General features: G+C 45.4%; 1 protein-coding gene across 1 annotated transcript in view; it reads right to left on the bottom strand.

Moving 5' to 3' along the window:
• Positions 1-1,971: 1,971 nt before the first annotated feature.
• Positions 1,972-19,095, bottom strand: part of SPHK1 (sphingosine kinase 1) — a 66,444-nt gene continuing 49,320 nt past the window's right edge. Inside the window, exon 5 of the mRNA XM_069752085.1 lies at positions 1,972-4,364. Coding sequence (XP_069608186.1) covers positions 3,599-4,364 — 766 coding nt within the window. The 3' untranslated portion in view covers positions 1,972-3,598. The remainder of the gene's footprint in view (positions 4,365-19,095) is intronic.

Below are 19,095 nucleotides of genomic sequence, written 5' to 3'. Positions count from 1 at the left end.
CCTTATATTACATTTACATATTGAATGTAATTTATATAAAAAAAAAAACACTAGTTGTCATAAGCGGTAGCTGCAAACAGAGAGAAGTGCATCATTTAAAGGAGTTTGCCCACAAACAAGATGTGGCTTATGTTTCAATCAAGTGGTAGTCACACGAGCACTACAAAATTACGTATTGTCTAGAGGGCTAAGGAAGAGGGCAGAGTACAGGGTTGGCCATTTTTGTCAGTCCTATAGACAATGCAGTAGTAGTGCACATGCCTAACCACCACTCCATTAAAATAGAGAGCAGTCATTTTAATTTTAACTTCTTAATGACCGCCAATATGTCATTTTACTGACGTGAGATGTAAGAGATTAGCTTCCCCACACAGGTGACAATACTGTAGCTGCCGGCTGTACACTATAGCTGACAACTTGCTGCATCAGCCACGATCAGTGTTGGCACCGTCCTTATCTGTTTAACCCCTTAGGGTACCATTACACTAAACGATTTACCAACGATCACGACCAGCGATACGACCTGGCCGTGATCGTTGGTAAGTCGTTGTGTGGTCGCTGGGGAGCTGTTACACAGACAGCTCTCTCCAGCGACCAACGATCAGGGGAACGACTTCGGCATCGTTGAAACTGTCTTCAACGATGCCGAAGTCCCCGGGTAACCAGGGTAAACATCGGGTTACTAAGTGCAGGGTCGCGCTTAGTAACCCGATATTTACCCTGGTTACCATTGTAAAAGTAAAAAAAAACAAAAAAACAGTACATACTCACATTCTGATGTCTGTCACGTCCCCCGGCGTCAGCTTCCCTGCACTGTGTAAGCGCCGGCCGTAAAGCAGAGCGGTACATATAAGAAAAACCTGGCACTCAACTTGCATGAAGATGCTTTTTAATAATTCCAAGCGGAGATATAGTGACTGCAATAACAAAACGTTTCGGTCATAAATGTCTGACCTTCATCAGTTGCTGTAAATTACATATCAAAAATAATATATATTCGGTAAAAAATAAAGTATATACAAAAAAATAACATTCATTGGCATGGCACGACAGAAAGTCAATTCATTAAGTCCAGGGAAACAAATATAAACACATCGTGGCACAGTCAGGAAAAAGGATAAAGGCTATGACATGGAATACGTACCATAAAGTGATTACTGGAGGTATGAGTCTTGTCACTAACAGGTAGTTTGTGGTATGAATAGCTGTTAAAATGAGTGAGGGTATTGTTCAAATAAGGCAGAAGGGAAGAGAGGACATGACATAAGTTCAACAGCAGGTAAATTAGGGGGAAAAAAGAGTCTCCCCCTTTCTATATCCTCTCGTATTGTATGGAAAGAATTCTGTATAAGGGTATGTTCACACGTTCCTGATTTCCATCCTTTTTTTTTCAGGACTGAAACCGCAGCTCTTGGCAGAAAACGCAGGTCCTTTTTTTGGTACTTTTTTTGTGCTTTTTTGGTGCGTTTTTTGATGCGTTTTTTGATCCTTTTTTTTATGCAGTTTTCTATGCAAAGTCTGTGTGTTTTCTAGGAAGTTTTTTAGGGTTAAAATGGCTGAAAATACCCTAACCCTACCCCTAACCCTAACCCTACCCCTAACCCTAACCCTACCCCTAACCCTACCCCTAACCTTAGTGGAAAAAAAAAAAAATCTTAATTTTTTTATTGTCCCTACCTATGGGGGTGACAAAGGGGGGGGGTGTCATTTACTATTATTTTATTTTGATCACTGAGATAGGTTATATCTCAGTGATCAAAATGCACTTTGGAACGAATCTGCCGGCCGGCAGATTCGGCGGGCGCACTGCGCATGCGCCCGCCATTTTGCAAGATGGCGGCGCCCAGGGAGAAGACGGCCGGACGGACACCGGGAGGCCAGGTAAGTATAAGGGGGGGAGATTAGGGCACGGGGGGGGGGGGGGGGGCATCGGAGCACGGGGGGGGCATCGGAGCATGGGGGGGTGGGATCGGGGCAGCCACACTCCGCCCACACACTTCCGCCCGCTTCCCCGCACTTCCTGCTGCAGCGGTTCGGCACCACAAACCGCAATAAAACCCGCAGATATATTTTTGATCTGCGGGTTTGACCTCACAATGGAGGTCTATGGGTGCAGAACCGCTGCGGCTCCGAAAAAAGAAGTGACATGCTCCTTCTTTTTTCCCGCAGCTATTTAGCGCGGTATTTTTTTTTTAAATTCAGGATCATGTGCACAGCGGTTCCTGTTTTCCATAGGGTACATTGTACTGTACCCTGCATGGAAAACAGCTGCGGAACCGCAGCGGCAAAAATGCTGTGGTTCCGCAGTAAAAAACGCACTGTGTGAACATGGCCTAAGACTAATAAATGTTTCAACAGCGTGAGAGCCATAGGGGGGCCGGAAATTACTTTTGTTTCGTAACCCCAGATTAACGAGTCTGCTGGCTATAGTAACATGTTCAGACGTTAGAGATATTTAGATGGTAAAAAATTCACATTTTTTCATTCCTGTTATGTCACTTTGCATTAATTCCTGAAAATTACCTGAAGGGTAAATACTACCTGACTGCAGCTTTCAATATGTCAAGGGGGTGCTGTTTTAAAAATGGTATCACTTTTGGGGGAGTTTACAATATATAGGACTCCCAACGTCACTTCAAACCTGGATAAGTCACTAAAAAAAATGTTGTAAATTTCATTGGAAAGTGGAAAACTTGCTGCTACATTTTTAAACTTCCTAAAATGCTAGCAAAATAAAACATTTTACAAATGGTGCTGATGTAAAGCAGGCATGTGAGATATGTTATTTATTAATGTTTTGCTATGGTATGACTTTCTGGATTAAAGGGATAAACATTCAAAGTTTGAAAATGGCAAATTCCTGATTTTTATTTTTATAACTAAAAAAAAAAACACAAAACATATCAACCTGAATTTACCACTATCATAAAGTACAATGTGTCGCGAAAAAAACAATCTCCAGAGTTCTTACCACATAAAGTGACACTGGTAAGATTTTAAAAAATTGGCCCGGTGACCAAGGTGTTAACAAAAGATTGTATTTAAAAGCCCTAAATTAGAATGGCCACTGCTAAAAGTAAAGTAGGAATGACTTTCCAAAATTAGAATTCTGCCCTATATCTGGAAAAAACATTCCCGTTCATGAGAAATTTCTGAAATCTAGACTGTGACCAGATATCTGCAAAAGAAAAGTAGAGAAGTTGGCATGGAGGTTCTACTTCTCATTTTCAGGGGCACTTACGGTACATGAATGCTGATTGGCTGTTTTAAGTAATACATCATTGTGTGTCCATTGCACCAGTTTTGATAATGCTTCTCCTTGTCTCTTTAGTTATTAATTACAGATGTTCTGAAATTTCCCTATAAAAGTCAGTAAATGGCAGTAAACTAGACGAGCACTTACATTGTCTACTCAAAGTACAAATTATCGCCCACTCACAGCTATTTTGTGTATCATCCTGCCTACGATTACTACTTTGTGGGTGAACATGGCAATAGAACAAAACCTCTTCCTTTTCATAACCTTATTCCCTTTTTACTAGCACATCTCTGGGGGGGGGGGGGGAAAGTTGTGTGTAATAGTTGTTGAATCTATACGTTATGCATTTTGTCCTATGGATATCACATTCCCCAGCCCCCGATGAATTTGCCCTTGTACTGGACTACATTCAATGACTTCACCATCTACTGTCATAATTCCAGCGTTTTCTGATGGCTCTATCCTAAATGAAGCCACAGGTATATGGGTCAGGTGAGGTATCTCTTGGTCTAGATGAGTTCCTTTCTCCATTGCCATGAATAGTTTGATAAGAGATGTCCGTGATATTCTGGAGGTGGCATAGAACAAGTGAATGTTACCTCCTGCTGGACCTTTGACCATAGGGGCTGTAAAGTACTCGGCCCCTAGATGAGATTGATAGAGAGCAAGAACAAGAACAAATTGGTCTTCAATTGTGTGCCAGTGACTTGGAACAGGTTGGTCCAGTGGTACCAATAACGAGTCTTCCAGTACCTGTGGCTCTACACCATCTGATGAAGGTCTATTTCCAAAGTTACTAGCCTCAGGAATGTTAGAGGCAGAGTCCTTCTCTTCTGAAACAAGGTATGAAAGTCGTCCTCTGTACGTTCTCAGTGCTGTCAGACGGACAAAAGTGCCAACAGAGAAGCGTGCGTAACCCATAAACCTATACTTCTCACTTTCTATGTCAACATCTGAAATAAAACCCCATGCCAAGCTAAGAAAAGAGAAGATCCTCTGCTGGGAGGCAGTGGTAATAGAGACAATGTCCAGGGGTGTGGGATGACCCTTACATAATATGAAGGCACAATTGGTCAGAAGTTTGGTTCCCGTTACTTGCTGGTGCCTGCAACACAAAAAAAAAAAAAAATGAAGGAAATATTAATTGAGCCAACCTATATTTGAACTGGGTTGCAAATGCTAGAACATAAATTAATAGTCAATATTAACAGAGACCAGGCATTGGCTTTAAATTTATATATGACGCCCCCACCCCCCTGCATTGTACCAATGGTTGGTCAAGGCCCCCACCGTACCTTCTGCCTCAATAGACAAATAATTTAGAGGGCGCAATAGTGTGCCTACCGATCTTTATTTCTCCAGTATAACAAGCTGGGATCACCTACAGGAAATAAGACCCCCTACTGGTGCTGGTTAACATCATTGCATCTTTAACAAGGACAGAAGGACAACAAGTTCATCAAAATTCACACCACAAAAATGGTGTAAATTACGTCAGAAATATATACTTTGTACCAAACCTGAGTACATTTCTTGCAGTGGTGCAAATCAGTTGAAAGAAAGACAAGCAAAAAACACACTAAAATCTTAAAGAGGTGCACTTTTCCTAAAGAGTGATTTGCAAAATGGAAATCTTGATGAATTGGGGACAAAATCTATGGTTGTTATGAGCTGCTGCAGATTTGCACTAAAATTTGCACCATTCAACACTACTTTATGTGGCACTTTTCAAAACTGTGGGTTGAAAATAAAAAAAGTCCACCAGGGACCCACCTATCCGACCAGTCTCCCATGTAGCTCGGTCCCCGATGGATTTTCATCTATGTTTTTTTCTGAAATGCTGCAGCATTCTAGAGTTAAACATACTATAGCTGAAATTATACAGCCAGTGCCTGATACATGCTGCACATGGATCAGGCAGCATGTATCAGCTGTCACGTTCACTTTAACATAATGGAATACAACTAACCAACTACTACATGCAACATGTAAACTAGAAATGTCATCCATGTAACCCCACTAAGTTACTGAAGCTGTGTCAACCATTGAGGCTTCAGTTTATGACAAGGCAATTGTACTCTGCTTGATCCTTGGTATGATGGCCTACACTGACTTATAAGGCAGCCCATCATTTTAAGTAGAAGAAACACAATGTGAAGTGCTATTCTTTGGTTAAATGCAATGGGATAGGTGATAACTTGCTGGTGGTCTGAGTGCAAGGGCCACCACTGTGTCCAAGAATGAGGCTATGCCAACATGTAAATAACTTTAACCCCTTTACCCCCAAGGGTGGTTTGCACGTTAATGACCGGGCCAATTTTTACAATTCTGACCACTGTCCCTTTATGAGGTTATAACTCTGGAACGCTTCAACGGATCCCAGTGATTCTGACATTGTTTTCTCGTGACATATTGTACTTCATGACAATGGTAAAAATTCTTTGATATTACCTGCGTTTATTTGTGAGAAAAACGGTAATTTGGCGAAAATTATGAAAATTTCGCAATTTTCCAACTTTGAATTTTTATGCAATTAAATCACAGAGATATGTCACACAAAATACTTAATAAGTAACATTTCCCACATGTCTACTTTACATCAGCACAATTTTGGAACCAAAATTTTTTTTTGTTAGGGAGTTATAAGGGTTAAAAGTTGACCAGCAATTTCTCATTTCTACAACACCATTTTTTTTTAGGGACCACATCTCATTTGAAGTCATTTTGAGGGGTCTATATGATAGAAAATACCCAAGTGTGACACCATTCTAAAAACTACACCCCTCAAGGTGCTCAAAACCATATTCAAGAAGTTTATTAACCCTTCTGGTGCTTCACAGGAATTTTTTGAATGTTTAAATAAAAATGAACATTTAACTTTTTTTCACAAAAAATTTAATTCAGCTCCAATTTGTTTTATTTTACCAAGGGTAACAGGAGAAAATGGACCCCAAACATTGTTGTACAATTTGTCCTGAGTACGCCAATACCCCACATATGGGGGTAAACCACTGTTTGGGCGCATGGCAGAGCTCGGAAGCGAAGGAGCGCCATTTGACTTTTCAATGCAAAATTGACTGGAATTGAGATGGGACGCCATGTTTCGTTTGGAGAGCTGTTGTGAATTCTGTGGCAGAGCTCCCTCCTGTGGTCACAAGTGGTACTTCGGCTGATTCTCTCTGGGAGCTTCCGTTTGTGGAGGAAACTGGTACTGCTGCTTCTGAGTTTCCTCCCTCAGGTGATCTGGTGAGGTCGTTAGGTGCTTCTCTACTTAACCCCACCTAATGCTTTGATTCATGCTTCCTGTCAATGTTCCAGTGTTGGACTTGTGTTTCTCTGGATCATTCCTGTGGCCTGCTGCTCTGCATAGCTAAGTGCTTCTTTGCTATTTGTTGCTATTTTTTCTGTCCAGCTTGTCTATTTGTTTTGCTGGAAGCTCTGGGACGCAAAGGGTGTACCTCCGTGCCGTTAGTTCGGTACGGAGGGTCTTTTTGCCCCTTTGTGTGGTTTTCTTTAGGGTTTTGTGTAGACCGCAAAGTTATCTTTCCTATCCTCGTTCTGTCTAGAATATCGGGCCTCACTTTGCTGAATCTATTTCATCCCTACGTTTGTCTTTTCATCTTACTCACAGTCATTATATGTGGGGGGCTGCCTTTTCCTTTGGGGTATTTCTCTGAGGCAAGGTAGGCTTATTTTTTCTATCTTCAGGCTAGTTAGTTTCTCAGGCTGTGCCGAGTTGCATAGGTAGCGTTAGGCGCAATCCACGGCTGCCTCTAGTTCTGTTTGGAGAGGATCAGGGATTGCGGTCTGCAGAGTTCCCACGTCTCAGAGCTCGTTCTATTATTTTGGGTTATTGTCAGATCACTGTATGTGCTCTGACCTCCATGTCCATTGTGATACTGAATTGCCTTTCATAACAGAGAGCCCCTGATGTGCCTAAACATTGAAAGCCCCCACAATTGACACCATTTTGGAAAGTAGACCCCCTAAGGAACTTATCTAGAGGTGTGGTGAGCACTTTGACCCACCAAGTGCTTCACAGAAGTTTATAATGTAGAACCGTAAAAATAAAAAATCATATTTTTTCACAAAAATTATCTTTTCGCCCCCAATTTTTTATTTTCCCAAGGGTAAGAGAAGAAATTGGACCCCAAAAGTTGTTGTACAATTTGTCCTGAGTACGCTGATAGCCCATATGTGGGGGTAAACCACTGTTTGGGCGGATGGGAGAGCTCGGAAGGGAAGGAGCGCCGTTTGACTTTTCAATGCAAAATTGACAGGAATTGAGATGGGACGCCATGTTGCGCTTGAAGAGCCACTGATGTGCCTAAACATTGAAACTCCCCACAAGTGACACCATTTTGGAAAGTAGACCCCCTAAGGAACTTATCTAGAGGTGTGGTGAGCACTTTGACCCACCAAGTGCTTCACAGAAGTTTATAATGCAGAGCCGTAAAAATAAAACAAAATTTTTTTCCCACAAAAATTATTTTTTTAGCCCCCAGTTTTGTATTTTCCCGAGGGTAACAGGAGAAATTGGACCCCAAAATGTGTTACCCAATTTGTCCTGAGTGTGATGATACACCATATGTGGGGGGAACCACTGTTTGGGCACATGGGAGGGCTCGGAAGGGAAGGAGTGCCATTTGAATGCAGACTTAGATGGAATGGTCTGCAGGTGTCACATTGCGTTTGCAGAGCCCCTAATGTACCTAAACAGTAGAAACCTCCCACAAGTGACACCATTTTGGAAACTAAACCCCCTAAGGAACTCATCTAGATGTGTTGTGATAGCTTTGAACCCCCAAGTGTTTCACTACAGTTTGTAACGCAGAGCCGTGAAAATTTAAAAAAAAAACTTTCCCCCCAAAATTATTTTTTAGCCCCCAGTTTTGTATTTTCCCGAGGGTAAGAGGAGAAATTCGACCCCAAAAGTTGTTGTCCAATTTGTCCTGAGTACGCTGATACCCTGTATGTTGGGGGGAACCACTGTTTGAGCGCATGGCAGAGCTCGGAAGGGAAGGAGCGCCATTTGGAATGCAGACTTAGATGGAATGGTCTGCAGGCGTCACATTGCGTTTGCAGAACCCCCAATGTACCTAAACAGTAGAAACCCCCCACAAGTGACCCCATATTGGAAACTAGACCCCCCAGGGAACTAATCTAGATGTGTTGTGAGAACTTTGAACCCCCAAGTGTTTCACTACAGTTTATAACGCAGAGCCGTGAAAATAAAAAATCTTTTTTTTTGTATTTTCCCAAGTGTAACAGGAGAAATTGGACCCCAAAAGTTGTTGTCCAATTTGTCCTGAGTACGCTGATACCCCATATGTTGGGGTAAACCCCTGTTTGGGCACACGGGAGAGCTCGGAAGGGAAGAAGCACTGTTTTACTTTTTCAACGCAGAATTGGCTGGAATTGAGATCGGACACCATGTCGCGTTTGGAGAGCCCCTGATGTGCCTAAACAGTGGAAACCCCACAATTATAACTGAAACCCTAATCCAAACACACCCCTAACCCTAATCCCAACAGTAACCCTAACCACACCTCTAACCCTGACACACCCCTAACCCTAATCCCAACCCTATTCCCAACTGTAAATGTAATCTAAACCCTAACTGTAACTTTAGCCCCAACCCTAACTGTAGCATTAACCCTAGCCCTAACCCTAGCCCTAACCCTAGCCCTAACCCTAACCCTAGCCCTAACCCTAGCCCTAACCCTAACCCTAGCCCTAACCCTAGCCCTAGCCCTAGCCCTAACCCTAGCCCTAACCCTAATGGGAAAATGGAAATAAATACATTTTTTTTAATTTTTCCCTAACTAAGGGGGTGATGAAGGGGGGTTTAATTTACTTTTATAGTAGGTTTTTTAGCGGATTTTTATGATTGGCAGCCGTCACACACTGAAAGACGCTTTTTATTGCAAAAAATATTTTTTGCGTTACCACATTTTGAGAGCTATAATTTTTCCATATTTTGGTCCACAGAGTCATGTGAGGTCTTGTTTTTTGCGGGACGAGTTAACGTTTTTATTGGTAACATTTTCGGGCACGTGACATTTTTTGATCGCTTTTTATTCCGATTTTTGTGAGGCAGAATGACCAAAAACCAGCTATTCATGAATTTCTTTTGGGGGAGGAGTTTATACCGTTCCGCGTTTGGTAAAATTGATAAAGCAGTTTTATTCTTCGGGTCAGTACGATTACAGCGACACCTCATTTACATCATTTTTTTTGTGTTTTGGCGCTTTTATACGATAAAAACTATTTTATAGAAAAAATAATTATTTTTGCATCGCTTTATTCTCAGGACTATAACTTTTTTATTTTTTTGCTGATGATGCTGTATCATGGCTCATTTTTTGCGGGACAAGATGACGTTTTCAGCGGTACCATGGTTATTTATATCTGTCTTTTTGATCGCGTGTTATTCCACTTTTTGTTCAGCAGTAAGATAATAAAGCGATGTTTTTTGCCTCGTTTTTTTTTTTTTTTTCTTACGGTGTTTACTGAAGGGGTTAACTAGTGGGCCAGTTTTATAGGTCGGGCCGTTACGGACGCGGCGATACTAAATATGTGTACTTAAAACTGTTTTGTTTTTTTTATTTAGATAAAGAAATGTATTTATGGGAATATTTTTTTTTTTTTTCATTATTTTGGAATATTTTTTTTTTATTTTTTTTTACACATTTGAAAAAAATTTTTTTTACTTTTTTACTTTGTCCCAGGGGGGGACATCACAGATCGGTGATCTGACAGTTTGCACAGCACTCTGTCAGATCACCGATCTGATAGGAGTGCAGGCTGCTTCACAGTGCCTGCTCTGAGCAGGCTTCTGTGAAGCCACCTCCCTCCCTGCAGGACCCGGATCCGCGGCCATCTTGGATCCGGGGCTCGAGCTGGCAACGAGGGAGGTAAGACCCTCGCAGCAACGCGATCACATCGCGTTGCTGCGGGGGGCTCAGGGAAGCCCGCAGGGAGCCCCCTCCCTGCGCGATGCTTCCCTGCACCGCCGGCACATCACGATCATCTTTGATCGTGGTGTGCCAGGGGTTAATGTGCCGGGGGCGGTCCGTGACCGCTCCTGGCACATAGTGCCGGATGTCAGCTGCGATAGGCAGCTGACACCCGGTCGCGCTGGACGTACTATCCCGTCCATGGTCATGGGGGCCTACCCCACCTCGACGGGATAGTACGTCCGATGTCAGAAAGGGGTTAAAAAAACAGACTGCCAGGGTGGAGACTCTCGAAGCCTATTACAACAGTATGAACAGAGCCTAAAGGTGATTTATATAGCCATCAAGAATGAAGCTGTACCCAGTAAACTAATTGTGTGTGTGTGTGTGTATGTGTGTGTGTGTGTGTGTGTGTGTTTGTTTGTCTGTGTGTGTATACAGCTATGGCAAAAATTAAGAGCCCACCATATGAAAACCCTGTCATGGGCAGCCCAATCTCCAGACCTGAACCCCATTGAAAACCTCTGAAATGTAATCAAGAGAATGATGGATAGTCACAAGCCATCAAACAAAGAAGAACTGCTTACATTTTTGCGCCAGAAGCAGTGTGAAAGACTGGTGGAAAGCATGCCAAGATGCATGAGAGCTGTGATTAAAAATCATGGTTATTCCACAAAATATTGATTTCTGAACCCTTCCTGAGTTAAAACATTAGTATTGTTGTTTATAAATGATTATGAGCTTGTTTTCTTTGCATTATTTGAGGTCTGAAAGCACTGTTTTGTTTTTTTTAATTTTGACCATTTTTTTTTTCCAGAAAAAAATTACTAAATGTATTGCTTGGAAATTCGGAGACATGTCAGAAGTTTATAGAACAAATGAACAATTTACATTTTACTCTAAAATATACCTATAAAGAGAAAAATCAGACAAAACTGAACATTTTGCAGTGGTCTCTTAATATTTTACAGAGCTATATATATTATATATTCTTGCTGAAGGATGTTGCAGGCAGCAGAACGCTCTCCACGGCATCTCCAGACTCCTTGTGACCCTGCTCTCTTCTGTGAAGAGCACAGGGCGCCAATGTCGAATCTGCTAATCTCAGTGTTCTCTGGAAAATGCCTATCGCCCTGCATGGTGTTGGGCTGTAACCACAACACCCACTTGTGGATGTCGGGCTCTCATCGATTCTGTTTCTGATAGTTTGCGCATACAAATTGATGTTCATGGCCTTTCTGCAGGTAATTTTGCCGGGCTCTGGCACCGTTCCTCCCGTTGCTCCTTGCACAAAAGAGGAGGTATCGGTCCTGCTGCTGAGTTGTTACCCTCCTACATCCTCTTCCACATCTTTTTGTGTACTGGCCTGTTTCCTGGTATCTACTCCATGCTCTGGACACTGCACTGACAAAGCTACCCTTCTTGCCAGAGCTCTCATTGATGTGCCATCCTGGATGAGCAGCACTACCTGATCAACTTCTGTGGGTTGTAGACATCACCTCATGCTACTGTACCTCAAGGGGTGAGAGCAATGACAAAATGCAAAAGTGACCAACACAGCCAAAAAGGATGAGAACAGAGAAATGGTCTGCGGTCACCACTTGCCAAACAACTCCTTTAGGCCGGTTTCACACGTCCTGATATTTCCGGTACCGGAAAAAGCAGTACTGGAGATATCAGTGTCCGTGTGTGTTACTACGTGTGGTAAATATGTGGCAACCGTGTGCCGCATCAGTACCACACGGACGGCCGCCGGGGAAGTAACGCTAATGTAAGCACTGTTCCCCTGCGTGTGGTGCTGAAGCCAGCTGTCATCCGTTCTCCCCTGCTGTGCCGGCGAGCAGCGGAGAATGAATGAATGACGTCACTGAGTCGGTGCTCGCTGCCGGCATGAACTCCTGTGACCTCAGGACCGTGGGAGAATGCAAGTGATGAGGTCACGGCAGTTCAAGCTCTGTCACAGTGACCTCATCCCTTGCATTCTCCCACGGTCCTGAGGTTACAGGAGTTCATGCCGGCAGCAAGCACAGACTCGGTGACGTCACCGCTAGTTACTGAGCCTGCGCTCGCTGCATATCATTCATTCCCCGATAGTTTACAGCCGGAGCCGTCGCATTAGCATTGATCCTGGTTGTAAACTGTCTATCCCCCAGATATGGATTACGGCATGGGACTGACTGAACGCTGGACAGTTATAGTATACTAGATTGTGGCCCGATTCTAACGCATCGGGTATTCTAGAATATGCATGTCCCCGTAGTATATGGACAATGATGATTCCAGAATTCGCGGCAGACTGTGCCCGTCGCTGATTGCTCGAGGCAACCTTTATGACATCATCGTCGCCATGGCAACCATTATGACATCATCGTCGCCATGGCAACCATTATGACATCATCGTCGCCATGGCAACCTTTGACATCATCGTCGCCATGGCAACCTTTATGACATCATCGTCGCCATGGCAACCATTATGACATCATCGTCGCTGTGCCCGTTGCTGATTGGTCGAGGCCTGGCGGCCTCGACCAATCAGAGACGCGGGATTTCTACGTCGATGCTGTGCCGGTCTCTGATTGGTCGAGGCCTGGCGGCCTCGACCAATCAGAGAGCCGGGATTTCCAGGACAGACAGACAGACAGACAGACAGACAGACGGAAAAACCCTTAGGCAATTATATATATAGATTGTTGGTTTGTTATTTTTTTTATTTTTTACAGGAGATTGAGGGTGTAACGGGGTCTACCAAGCTGGGATACCTCTTTCAGTGCCACCCTGTGTTTCAGGAGGTCCACTCTGGTTTGGCTGGAGACTGAATGAAGGACGCTGGCTGGAATTGCTTGGTTACCTGAGCGCATATAAAAGATCACTGCTTCTCCACGTATTTCCTGTCTGACAACACTTTACTCACAGGACACAGAATATATCACACAGATACAGAGGGCAGGCCAATAGAAAAGTGGCAGGCCAGACATACATTACAATAGCCACAGGTGGCCAGAGCCTGCCGATATTTACTGTGGGAATTACAAAGGTGGGGGGCGGACAAAAGGGAAATATCGTGTCCACTCTGCCCAGAGGCACAGCCTGTGGGCTGATTCATTAGGGACATGCATCTCACATGGAACCTATTATACATACATATAACTGCACAACATATTCTGTGTGCTGATTGGTTCCGTAACACGGCTCCCCTTTTCAGCGACGCAATTGGCATACACAGTCTGATCCTTAACAGATCGGTTTGGGGATGACCGAAGTTTATGGGGTTGGTACAAGTTCCGTTTGTCAACTTAGTCCATCGGCGTTACCGTTTTGTTTGCCGGGTCTGTAGTGGATGGTGAAGTCCAGAGGTTGTAGGGCTAAACTCCACCGCAGCAATCTGGCGTTGTCTCCGGAGACCCGATTAAGCCAGACTAGGGGATTATGGTCTGTTAGGAGGGAAAACTGTCATCCATACAAATATGGTTGCAACTTTTTGAGTGCCCATACTACCGCCAGGCACTCCTTCTCGATGGCCGCATAGCTTCACGGGGCAGTAGTTTCCGACTCAGTTAAGCTACCAGGTGTTCTTGGCCGTCCGGCCTGACTTGGCTCAGTACTGCCCCCAATCCAAATATAGAAGCGTCTGTGTGAACAAGGAAACGTTTAGTTGGATCGGGTGCGGCCAATACAGGGGTATTGGTGAGGGCGTCCTTTAGTTGGCGGAAGGCTTCCTCACACTCTGGGGTCCAGGTTACTTGGCGGGGTTGGCTCTCACGGGTCAGATCAGTGAGGGGCTTGGCTACGCTGCTGTAATTGGGAACGAATTTCCTGTAATACCCCGCTGTACCTAGAAACACAATGACCTGGGTTTTAGTGCGTGGGGTGAGCCATTTGGCTATGGCCTCAATCTTGGCTGGTTCTGGTCGCTGTTTCCCACTTCCCACCCAATGCACTAAATACTGAACCTCTGCTTTGCCCACGTGACACTTGTTTGGGTACAGGGTGATTCCGGCCTTGTAGATCCTGTCCAATACTGTCTCTAGGTGATTTAGATGCTCTTCCCATGTCGCACTGTAGAAGGCGATGTCGTCCAGGTAGGCACAAGCATAGTCCTGGAGACCATCCTGAAGCCGGTCAGCCAGCCTCTGGAAGGTCGCCGGGGCATTCTTCATCCCGAATGGCATAACTCGAAACTGGAATAAGCCGAACGGGGTGACAAATGCCGACTTGGGAATAGAGTCAGGACTAAGAGGAATCTGCCAGTAGCCTTTGCATAGATCGATGGTGGTCAAATACTTTGCCCCCGACAGCCGGTCTAACAACTCATCCACACGCGGCATGGGATATGTCACTGTTTTCTCATTGAGCTTACGATAGTCTACACAAAACCGTGTAGTCCCATCCTTCTTGGGCACTAACACTACGGAGGATGCCCAGGGACTGACTCTTCAATGACCCCTAAACGCAACATCTCTTGTATCTCTTGTTGCATCCCCTCTCGTACAGACACGGGGACGCCGAAGGGGTTTTGTCGCAGGGGGTGTCTGATCCTGGGTCTCAACCTTGTGTTGTGCCAGGCGAGTGTACCCTGGTCTCCCCGAAAACATCCTCTCCTCTGTCGCTGCCTCAACAACTCCTCCGCCTGCTGTCTCTCCCGGGGGCCTAGGTCTTCACCCAAGTGTACCTGGACCCATGTTTTAGACAGTCCTTTCCCCTAAAACATCCGGCAAGGGAAGTCCGGCTAAATCCTCTGCTTCAGGTGCACAGATGGCCACTACCTCTTCAGGGCGCTCCCGGTAGGGCTTCAGCATATTCACGTGGAACATGCGGATAACCCTGGGGTCGTCACAATCGGCGACATTATAGGTTGTGTCGGCTATTTTCCCCACTACCTGGTAAGGCCCCTGCCATGCAGCTTGGAACTTGTTCTGCCTAGTGGGCTCTAACACCAGGACCTTCTGTCCTATTTTCCAAGGTGCGCTCTCTGGGCCTCCGATCGTACCATACGCGCTGGCGCTGCTGGGTCGCCTGCATGTTCTCACGTACAGAAGACACAAAAGAGCACAGTGAGGTCAAAAATACTCTGTTGTAAAAAAAAAATCACAGTAATAAGCAAGTGCTAGTCAAAAGATGGAAAAAACAGGGTATTTAGTTGATACGTTTTTTTGCAAAAAAATGTATACTAAGCTGCTCCACCAATCGTCAAGGTATACCCATATAGAGCAGTCCTACCTAATGTATATAATCCCTATCTGATGTATTTAAAAACTTGATAATCTGTATAGTACCTGTATAAGCAGGGTTCAGAGAGGGAATATCCATGTGGACATGCTGGATGGAGCAGCTTTGATACAAATGACCCATAAGGAGTGGTGGACTCCCTAGTCTTGTAGAAACAAGAGAACAATTATAGAACCAGAAACACATGGGCTACTTGCACATTGAACAAGACTAGGGAGTCCACCACTCCTAATGGGTCATTTGCATCAAAGCTGTTCCATCCAGCATGTCACCACGGATATTCCCTCTCTGAAGCCTGCTTATACAGGTACTATACAGATGATCAGGTTTTCAAATACATCAGATACGGATTATTTACATTAGGTAGGACTGCTCTATATGGGTATACCTTGACGATTGGTGGAGCAGCTTAGTATAAATTTTTTTGCAAAAAAAACGTATCAACTAAATACCCTGTTTTTTTCCATCTTTTGACTAGCACTTGCTTATTACTGTGATTTTTTTTTACAACAGTATTTTTGACCTTACTGTGCTCTTTTGTGTCTTCAAGTTTCTTGGTGGTGTGTGAACAGGTTCCTACAGACTTGTTCAATGTGCAAGTAGCCCATGTGTTTCTGGTTCTATAAATGTTCTCACGTACAGCCTGGGTCAGCTCCTGTAGGTGGTCCCGGAATTCCAGCACATAGGGTACAATAGGTACCCCTTCTATGAGGCCCTCCCCTTCCCAGTGTTCTAGCACTAAGTCTAGGGGTCCCCTTACCCATCTCCCGTATACCAGCTCGAACGGGGAGAACCCCGTCGATTCTTGGGGCACCTCCCGATAGGCAAACAGGAGGTGTGGCAAGAATTTCTCCCAGTCACTGTAGGTCCTGGTAAAAGTCCCAATGAGTTGTTTTAACGTCCCGTTAAAGAGTTCACACAACCTATTGCTTTGCGGGTGGTACGGAGCGCTTCTAATGGACTTTACGCCGCACAGCTTCCACAGTTGGTTGGTCATCTCTGCTGTAAACTGGCTACCCTGGTCCGAGATAAGCTCCCGGGGAAATCCAACCCGTGAGAAAACCTGGAGCAGGGCAGCCGCCACCGTCTCTGCCAGTATGTTAGGTAACGCAACCGCCTCTGGATAACGTGTGGCATAATCTACCACTGTCAATATATACCTTTTCCCTGACGGACTGGGTTTGGCTAACGGCCCTATCAGATCGACCGCTACTCGGCTAAATGGTTCCTCCACAATGGGGAGGGGGCGTAATTTGGCCTTGCATCGATCTCCCCTCTTGCCAATGCGCTGGCAACTGTCACAGGTCTGGCAGTACTGACGAACATGATAGGTTACTCCCGGCCAAAAGAAGTTTTGTGTCAGACGATGCCTGGTGCGACTGACGCCGAAGTGCCCGGCCAAGGGTATGTCATGAGGGATTCGCAGAAACTCCTGCCCATACTTATTGGTAACTATCAGCTGTCATTTTATAGTGGGGCTCGTCCCTGTGTGGTGCTGCTCTGTGATCCGGTAGATCACAGAGCAGCTGCTTCCATACAAACTGTTCCCCTTCCAGTACCCCTCTCCCCTCCTGTGCCTTCCCACGATATCCCTCCAATGAAGGATCCTCAAGTAACTGCCTCTTAAATTCATCTGGGGTGGCCCAAGAAATGTGTCTGGCTATGGGAATACGTGTAGGGCTGGGATGTCTTACCTGGGCCTCCTCTGAGTGTGATTCCGCCTCCGCAGCTCGAGCTTGTCTCCGGGTGGTCACAGGATATGTCTCAGCCAGAGGGGCAACCGAGAAGGCAGACAACATGGGTCCCAGCAAGACGTCTGCAGGCAAATCCTCCATCAAGCCGACCTCAACAAGGCCATCCCCGACTCCCCAGTTCAGGTGAATCCTGGCAGTGGGCAGTCGATGTATAGCTCCCCCTGCTACATGGACTGCCACTGTCCAGTCCGTCTTCTCTTGGTCCCGGACGAGATGATGCTTCACAAGGGTCAAAGTTGCCCCGGAATCTCTTAGTCCCTGCATACGTTTCCCATTAACCCACACGGCCTGTCGATGCTGTTGTCGATTATCTGCCCGGGCTGCCTGCACGGGGTCTACTTCATACAGCACTTCCTCCATCTCTTCCACCCCTTGCTTAGTCGTAGCCCCCAATGCCGGGTCAGCTTTGCCTTGGTAGTAGTGTACAGCAGCCCGGCTGAAGGTAGCTGTTCTCACCTTTGGCCACTGGGTATGCTGAGTCCGGTTGGGACATTGTCTTTGCACGTGGCCCAGCTGACGGCAGGTGTGGCATCACACCCCAGAGGCACTGTGGTAGGCCGGGTTTCTAGCTGGTCCCCCTACAATCTTCAGTGGTTTGGGGCCCTCTAGGTTCATGGGCGGATCCCTAGTGACCATCTTTGATCCGGACAACTGAGGCCTCCTGGCATCATGATGTTCATCGGCCAGACGAGTGGCTTCCTCAAGAGTCGTTGGCCGCCTGTCCCGAAGCCATTCCTGTGTCTCAGGGGTTTGTTCATTAAAGAATCGTTCTAACAAGAAGAGCTGGAGGACGTCCTCCTTAGTGGTTGCTTGGCTCCCTTGTACCCACTGTAGCAGTGACCGCCATAATTTACAGGCCCATTCACCGTGGGTATCGGTTATGCGTTTTATAAGTCCACGAAACTTTTGGCGTTATGCCTCTGGGGTCCGCATACCAGGCCAAGATCACTTCTTTGATCCGCTCATAGTCCATACAGTCCTCATCAGGTACCGTGCGACAGGCGTCCTCTGCCCGGCCTGTCAGCTTGCTGGCCAGAATCTGAACCCGTTCCTCCGGCTTCACTTGATGAAGGGCACACTGCTGCTCAAAGTCCTGCAGAAAGCCATCAATGTCTTCCTCTGCCTCCCCCAACTGTCGGAAGGCATTATACTAGATCTTTTTGTGGCTTACTGTTAAAGGTACCTGGTCGAAGGCCCGAGCTCCCCCTGCTCGCTGACTCTCCTCTCTCTGCTCTGCCATCTCCATCTTGGCCTGCTCCACTTTGGTCCGCTCTGCCATCTCCATCTTGGCTAGCTCTATCCTGGTCCGCTCGGCCATCTTTTCCTTCAGATAAGTACGCACATCAGCCATCACCTCTCGCATGATCTCTACTGCAGGATTTGGGCCATAGAATGCCAGTCTGTTCTTTACCTCCCTCTGGAATTCAGTCTCCTCCACGTTCACATTGGGGGCGCTGCACTGTCGTGTTCCATGATGGCTGCTATCAAATCCGCTTTTGTTTTGTTGCTGGCGATCAACCCTTGGGCTTCCACCAGATCTTTTAATGTAGTCCTCTTTAACTTCTGGTAGTTGCTTTCCATTCATTCCTTTCCTCCTGTAGAAGGGGTATCATGTATCATGTTACTATATCATACAATTAGGTTCTGTAGAAGGACGTAGATCTGGGGATTTATTATGATGGAATATAGGCTGAACTGGATGGACAAATGTCTTTTTTCGGCCTTACTACAGTTAGGTCCATATATATTTGGACAGAGACAACATTTTTCTAATTTTGGTTATAGACATCACCACAATGAATTTTAAACAAAACAATTCAGATGCAGTTGAAGTTCAGACTTTCAGCTTTCATTTGAGGGTATCCACATTAAAATTGAATGAAGGGTTTATGAGTTT

This window comes from Ranitomeya imitator, chromosome 2 (genome assembly GCF_032444005.1).
Source record: "Ranitomeya imitator isolate aRanImi1 chromosome 2, aRanImi1.pri, whole genome shotgun sequence".
In the NCBI taxonomy this organism is placed as follows: domain Eukaryota; kingdom Metazoa; phylum Chordata; class Amphibia; order Anura; family Dendrobatidae; genus Ranitomeya; species Ranitomeya imitator.
Note: the sequence above shows the minus strand (reverse complement) of the source record. Positions and strands in the feature narration are given on the sequence as shown.